Genomic DNA, 8,333 nt, shown 5'->3' with positions numbered 1-8,333 from the left:
TGGTCATTCATATACGAACACATACTGGAGAGAAACCTTATTCTTGTGAAGTATGTGGCTCCTCTTTTACACAGAAACAACACATGTTGCAACATATGTCGACACACACTGAAGAGAAACCATATGCTTGTGAAGTGTGTGGCTCTTCTTTCACAAATAAACATTATTTGCCCATTCATATGCGAACACATACTGGAGAGAAACCTTATTCTTGTGAAGTATGTGGCTCTTCTTTTACAAGGAAACAATATATGTTGCGACATATGCGGCAGCATACTGAAGAAAAACCATAACTATTGGAAACTCCTTTTCAAAAGGGAACATCATATATTGCAACAGACTCGGTACTATTCTTAAGTGTTTATGTATTATTTTTGTCAAGAAATAGTATTTTGCATGCAAACATATACTTACAAGAAATCAATGCAGACATAACAAAATATATGGGGGAATATTGTGCAAACCTCTCCTTTATTAGCACGTATATAATATAAATTTTAACATTCTTAAGGACATATCATGAAGCATATTCGTATATGTAACAATACTATGAATACACAGTTTGGTCATTCATATGCGAATCAACAGAAGAATGGACCAACCATAAACGGGCAAAATACCTACCGACTGAAATATCCCAAGAATATATTGATAGGGATGGTTCCCTGGACTGGCTCAAAAGAGGATCCCTCCATTACGACCAAGAGAGGTTGATATTGGCTGCACAAGACCAGGGCCTCATGACAAACGCCTTCAAAAATATGTGTGGTCTAAGCAACAATAATAAATGCAGGTTCTGTAGCACTGAGGTTGAGAGTGTGGGCCACCTGATTTCTGGTTGCAAAGTCCTACTTGGAGATGGTTATTATACAGATCGCCATAACGGAGTTTGCAAATACCTTCACTGGAAGATATGTAAGAAACTCAACATTCAGTGTAGTAAAAAATCCTGGGAACATATACCCGAACAAACAGTTGGGAATGACAACTACACTATTCACTATGACTACATAATCCCTACTGCTACATATCTAGAAAACGCAGCTGTTAAACCAGATATAGTGATTTGGGACAGAGCAAACAAAAAAGCGACCGTAATAGAGGTCAGTGTACCCAATGATACAGGGCTTAACAGAGCTGAGAGGGAAAAGATAACAAAGTATCAAGGACTTATGTATGATATGAAACGAAATTGGAAATTAAAAGACGTTTCAATTATACCAGTCATCATAGGAGCAACTGGGCTTATGAAAAAGAACTTTAAAAAGTACATAGCAAGCATACCCGGTGAACCAAGTGCAAGTGAAATACAAACGATTGCACTGAAAGGGACGGCTAGAATCCTGAAAAGATCTCTTGGTTGGACTCACTAAAATAGGGGTAAATGTCAGACATCTGGGTGGATGTCCCATCCCCTAGAAGAAAAAGTTTAAGAAAAATGAAAAAGAAAGAGAAGAAAAGGACATACAGGCGGCAGACAGAACTACGAACATCTGGAAAACATGTTCTATGACAATGACTCGCAGGTGGGCAGAGACATAAACGACAAGGCCATCAAACCATATATAATATGGAGCAAGCCTGAAAGAACTACACTCATTATCGATGTCACAGTTCCAAATGACTTTGACCTTAATAGAGCTGAATAGGAAAAGATATCAAAAAATGATCTAAAAACGACATGGTCTCTGAAAGAAATAAACGTTATACTGGTTGTGATGAGAGCAACTGGCCTAATAAAAAAGGACCTTCAGAAATACTTAGAAGCATTCCTGGCAGACTAAGATGTAAGGAAATACAGATAGCAGCCATAAAGTGTCTATTCTTAAGAGCCCTCAGATATAAATTTAAATTGTAACAGTCAAGTGTTAGCTCCAAAAGAAAGCCCCTTGATCTCTTCAAACTAACAAAAATGAAGTAAATAAAAAAAAGAGAAACCATATTCTTGTGAAATATGTTTGTTTTGTCTTACATAGAAACAAAATATGTTTAAACAACACCAAACATTCTTGCAAATATGTAGCTCTTTCTTTACAAGGAAAGAACTTACGTTGTGATATATGCGAGTTTTTACAACAATTAAACCATATTATAAGAAATTTAATATGCTGTAAGCTTATATATATTGTAAACAAAATTATATTGTTTTCTAAAACTTTTACTTTTTATAGACATAGATTATGTAGTTCTTTCTATCAAATAAATCTCATATATTGCAGTGTGCGGCTGCTTTATATATATATGCAAATATAATATCATTATTATTAATATTATCATAGCATGAGCCCAATGTCAATACTATTGATATTGCAAGGAAAATTAGTTTTAGTCCGTTTTATTGGTTTATTCTATATAGGTTTATTCCATTTAATGAAAGAAAATGGTTTCTAATAAAAAATTGATTGGAAAATAATATAAACATTTGGAACAATTTCTTGGTGCATATGTTTATATTTTGTAGCAAATAAAGCAATACAAAGCTGAAAAATTTTTGGAATGAAATGAAAATATGTAACAGAAAAATTTTTGGAATGAAATGAAAATATGTAACAGAAAAATTTTTGGAATGAAATGAAAATATGTAACAGAAAATTTTTTGGAATGAAATGAAAATATGTAACAGAAAAATTTTTGGAATGAAATGAAAATATGTAACAGAAAACAAAATAGTAAATCACCCAAATTCCATGGAAAATCTTTGTAATTAAAATTCATATTTCTGTTACATTTATATTTTAACAAAAACAAAATCACCCAAATTCATATTTCTGTTACATTTATATTTTAACAAAAACAAAATCACCCAAATTCATGGAAAATTTGTGTAATTTCCTATATTTTTATATGAATTTGTATATTTTCTTTCAAGCATGTATGTTACCAAAAATTGTGTACTTTCTCTTTATTTGTATATGAATTTGTTTATTTTCTTTCAGATGTTTATAATGTTACAAATAAATGAAACGATTTTTTAAAATAAAATTCATGATTCATACAATATATTCTGAAACTGGATTATTAGTCGGACCAAAGTATTTTCTAACACAAAATCGATTTGAAACAGTGTCATGTTGAAAACGTTCTTCCTATAATAATTCATATACTGGATCCTAATTTCTGTATGAAATATTGTATTTCATTAGTTATTACTAAGATTACGTCAGTTATAATCAAAAACATTTTTTCTGTTATCACATATGTAAAATTTACTTTCATTTTAAACACAGCATTTGTGATATGTTGACTTCATTTTTGAGGTTTGTTAGATATAGAAAATAAATCCGCGTTTTATTTTGTTTCCCAAAATTATGTAAAAACTGTAAAAATATATTAATTTTTTCTATGAAAAGTCTATTCTATATTTTCGTGTTATTCTTTCAAACAAAAACTAAAATCGTTTAAGGAAAAAAAAACTTCAAGTTCAGTTGGTGATGGAGATGATAATGTTTGTGAGAAAGCAATATCTTTGGTGAAACACGTTGTTAAAAATTTGTTATTGTAAAAACAACATTTTGCAATGTAAGAGAAGAAACAAGTCGTATTGCAGTCAAAATTTAGATTGAAAAATAAATTGAAAGAGAAAATGATTTCAAGGAAACAACTGGGGTAGGAGGAGTAGTAAAAAATACAAGGAACAAAAGTCATTTTAAAAACCAGGGAAGTGTTTTTCGGTTTTTAGTTGTCATAGGAAAAATTGTATTTGTAATATAAAGTTAAACACTTGTAGTTAAACACAATTTTTTACAAAACTGAATAATCCTTAAATAAAAAGTCATTGAACGTTATATTGCACATTGCATAGGGGGCTTCATTTTCATTTTTTTTCCAAACTCATGACAGTTGATTTCTCATGTCATCGAACCTATGTAGGTGTGCTTCTTTAATCGCTATCTTCAGACAATTCTCACCTGGAACTGTAGAGATTAGACGTTTCTATCAACTGCACCACGAGCTCTGCAATAAAATAAATATTTAAAAATTAATAAATAATACTCATCTCAATAATGAATTCCAATTAAAATAATAAATACCATTCGGGACGGACCCGACCATGGAAGATCAGATAATAAACATAAATTTATAAGACCAAAAAATTCAACCTTGATCGCCCCTTCGAGACCCGTGGCGCAGTTGATAGAGACGTTGAATCTCTATGGTTCCAGGTGAGAATTGTCTGAAGACAGCAGTTTCAATCCTACCCAAAGCTGGTCAGAGGCTTACTTAGCCAAAACGTGGTGAGACGACAACAACTACAGAGGGCAGTAATTGCAGTGAATGCAGTCAGGAGATTCAGAGTTCCTATCCATCGTGGTTACCACCTGATGAAGCCAGACGAATAGTTGGCTGAAACGTCATGAAACACCTAAGAAAAAGATGAGGATAATAGTCCGCATTAAAATAAAAAAAAAATTAATGAATCATTTTTGTTTGATTACGAAGGAAAAATGAGTAATGGGATTTTATTGGCTGAAATTAAATGTCTGGGTAGAATTGTTTTTTAAAGGAAATCTGCATATTATAGTTTATAAATTGTCTACATTTCCTCCAATCTTCCCAAAAGTGCATGTACTGCTCTGTCGTTGCGGGACTGAACTATTAAATTTAATGCTGTATCCATATTGCTTAAATAATTGTGTTTTCATTTATTTTCCAATAATGTGAGAGTGAATTTTCTATGTCATCGAACATATCAAGGTCTGCTTGTTTCTCCTCACCTTTGTATCAGTTAATATAATAACAAACTTCTTTTGATAATTATTATATGAGGCAACATGTTACTATAACTTGTTCACTATAAAGAAACATATAACATTAACAATAATGCTATATAATCACAAACTTCTTTTGATAATCATTATATGAGGCAAAATATGTTATTATAACTTGTTCACTATAAAAAAAACATATAACATTAACAATAATACTGTATAATCACGCACACAACAAAGCATGAGAGGGAATAAATGTGAATTTTCGTGGATATTTCTCAAGACAAACATACAAAAATATATCGATAACGCAGAATTATAATCGAGATAATGACACATTAATCTATAAAACCGATGTCTTAGACCCATGACTACTTTCTGAACATCGATATCATTATCGTCACCTATTATTTAGCTTTAATTGTACATTGAGCTTTATAAATAAAAAATTATTAGAATAATCTTAAAATGTAAAGCAATTTATTTATGTAGAAGATTGTGTACTGAATTACTTCATGAAATACAACGTCAAGGATTGTATAGTCATTAACTCAGAAAATATGAAAACCGTCAACATGTTACGAGGAGCAGAAATCATGATATCTCATAGTAGATTTCCTAGCAAAAAAAAAAAAACTCTTGTAAAGACGCTTATAAAACAGGTTGTTGTAAAATTTATGTAAACAGGATATTATATCGCTTTATATCGAATTTTAAAATCGGTACAAATGGGTGCAATGTGCTTTTGTTTTGTAATCCCATGCTGAGGATTGACTTCAAAACGTATTTTAGAGTTCTATTAGAACATATAAGGAGTTTTCCCCCATTTCTTACATTACAGGTCATTGCATACCTGTTATAAATGAGTTAATGTTGACAATATGATATTAGGACCCAATATTTTTCTTTAATTAAAATCTTACTTTAAAACTGTATTTTAAATTTTAAAGTATCTAATCGTCAATGTATATCAACAAAATACTTTTAAAAAATGAACTGATCATACCGCCATTGCTCAGGATTCTACCTCAATTTGCATAGTTCAAATTTGAGCATATAATAAGCCCGTATTTTTTTATTGGAGGGAAGATTTTTTGGGGTCAGAGTCATTTTATACGTACATCACGTGTCAGTGAGAAAACAATGACGGATTTGTTTTGTTTCATATGGTTGACTAACGTTTCAGAAAAACAAAAGAACAACGGCGTATTTTGTGCGCAAAACGGTATTCGGCAGTTTAAAACTTAGATTTCAATACATCAAGCTATTTCGGCCATTATTATAAAAAATACGGCTAAAAGCAGCGACATGGCAAAGCTATTTACTAACGAGGGAGATGTAGCAGCGTGACTAAATAAGTGAAGTTTGGTTGCAAAACTCAAAAAGATGTGGCAAACCTTCTGCCATTATATCTGGAGGGGGATGCATTGGCCCTCTACTTAAAAATGAGCGAGATTGACCAACTGGATGTCATGCGGATAGAGACTCGATTAAAGAAGGCATTCGCGGATGGTGCGTTCAAAGACCACAGGAAGTCAACTATGGTAAAATGGTTGGTAAGCCAGTGGATGTATACACGACAGACAGTTGGTTAAACTGACTGGTTTTTAGTGAGTCAGACTAGAATAACTTGTCAAACTGGCGTCTCTCACAGGATTCACTGATGCCATTTCAATCGAGCTCCAACAAGCACCAAAAATTGAGAGCCTAACCATGGGAGACCTAATAGCAAAAGCAAGGGTATTGGATGTTAACCAAGTACCAAAGCCTTCACGTTGCAGCCGTGAGTCCATCAAATGGTAAATCTGCTGTTCCTATCAGGGATAGCTCTAGCAAAGGAGTAAACTGCTTCAAATGTTGCCACGAGGGTCAGATAACGAGAAATTGCTGAAGACATGGAACGCATTGCTACCGACTCAGTATGGTTAACACTGGGCCCAGGATTGTTCGGGAAACAAAAGAGACGAGGCATAAGCGCCAGCCCTACTCCCCCACAAAGATGTAAATGTGACACGTCCTGAGATTGTTATCTATGTGAGCAACTCCTCCATCACTTCAAAATTGTCATCCACACCACGGACATAGATTGCAAGCTGGGCAGTATCGGTGATGTCTGTGGTCTCATCAAGAGCGACTGAGTATGCACTGAAACATTTGGCTTTCTCACATAATTGATAATAAATGTCACTTGACAGGTCAGAAATGCGCTCTGCCACAGTGTTGACAGAAAGGCTTATGTTGCTAAACTGACCTTTCTTTTCTGGACAGACAATACTTGCAGCCTGTAGTATGCACTTTTTGACAAATTCACCTTCTGTGAATGGCTTTCTCGCCTTAGCAATCATCTCACTAACCACGTAGCTTGCTTCGATTGCTGCATTATTCTCTTTGGTAGCTTTCTTGAAGAAATCTTGTTGCCTCAGTAGACATGCTTTAAGATTGGCAACCCGGTTGGCTCTCTCATCTCCCTGGTATTTTGCATACTCCTCAGCATGTCGAGTTGTGTAATGACGTTTCAAATTATATTCCTTGTGCACCACAACTTTCTCAGTGCAAATAAGACAAGTCGGAGTGCCCCTGTGCTCAATAAAGAAATATTGCATTTCCCACTTTTCCTGAAATTGTCTGTGCTCATCACCAACCTTTCTCTTCACTGCAGGCTTTGAAAAAGACATGTTTCGGGCTGTAATATATATGATCCCACTTGATGTCGCTGTCGCACTGAAGTTTCAATCAAATGTTTAGCCGACGCACAAAAAACGTTTTTTGTGTGTGTATGTAAGATATTCAATTATTTTTTTTAACTGAAGAAAGGTGGGGAAAAAATGTGGTTTATTTTACTCACGTCTACGATTCTCTTTGAAAGCGTTTGCGACGTAAATTTGACAGTTACTTGTAATTTTCCAGGAAAACTCCAAAATGTGTTTCTTTTCCTTTCTTCAAGCCTGGTTAAAATTGGTTGTTGGTTCCTTGAGGTTGTAAGTTCTTTAAGTCGGATCGGGGTCAGAGAAAGAGAGAGAGGGGGGGAGAGTTAGTAGTAAATAGCAGGAGAGAGGAAGTTCAACTTGAAAAGAATTATATTTGTATGTTGAAATTGTCTATATGTCTATCAAATGTATATATTATAAATTTGAAGAAAGGGGGTGCAAAAAGTCCGCAAAGCATTTGTCATTTTTCTAAAAATGAACTTGAGAAAGAAAGATTATATTTATCTATTTCAACATATAAAAAAAAATTAAAACATATATACCCTAATTTTAATCTTAGCGACATCAATTACTTTATGATAGCAAAAACTATTCTGGGCAAAAACTGGATGGACAGTCGGTAGACAACTAACTTCAAATGGATAAACCCCTATTGCCACCACTGAGCCCATCCCTTCCTTGTTTTATTTCAGATTGGGGAAGTTAAAACTTTTGAAACTAAAAACAAAATCAAAACAAAACTCAAAAACAAAATAAATTTAGTTTTAACATAAGCAGAAATGAATTCTTACTTTTCATTCTTTTTGTTTTTTAGAAATTTAAAATATATTCTAAAAAACGAATTAAATATTGGCAATAGCCATCTTTTATGCTAATACGAATATGAACAAGAATAAGTGACCATTTTATATTGAAA

The 8,333-nt window shown here is 33.3% G+C and overlaps 1 protein-coding gene across 1 annotated transcript; it reads right to left on the bottom strand.

Annotated features, from left to right (window-relative positions):
* Positions 1 to 6,739: 6,739 nt before the first annotated feature.
* On the bottom strand, positions 6,740 to 7,384 carry LOC145269151 (general transcription factor II-I repeat domain-containing protein 2-like). The gene has a single exon (XM_080124758.1). The coding sequence runs from the start codon at positions 7,382 to 7,384 to the stop codon at positions 6,740 to 6,742; it is 645 nt and encodes a 214-aa protein (XP_079980884.1).
* Between the last annotated feature and the right edge of the window lie 949 nt (positions 7,385 to 8,333).

Source organism: Euprymna scolopes, chromosome 45 (assembly GCF_053919585.1).
Source record: "Euprymna scolopes isolate OS-2025 chromosome 45, ASM5391958v1, whole genome shotgun sequence".
NCBI classification, from domain to species: Eukaryota; Metazoa; Mollusca; class Cephalopoda; order Sepiida; family Sepiolidae; genus Euprymna; species Euprymna scolopes.
This window is presented reverse-complemented; position numbering and strand designations above follow the sequence as displayed.

Bases quoted from the DNA above. Each gene is read 5' to 3' on its own strand.
- LOC145269151 (XM_080124758.1), bottom strand. From the start codon at position 7,384: ATGTCTTTTTCAAAGCCTGCAGTGAAGAGAAAGGTTGGTGATGAGCAC.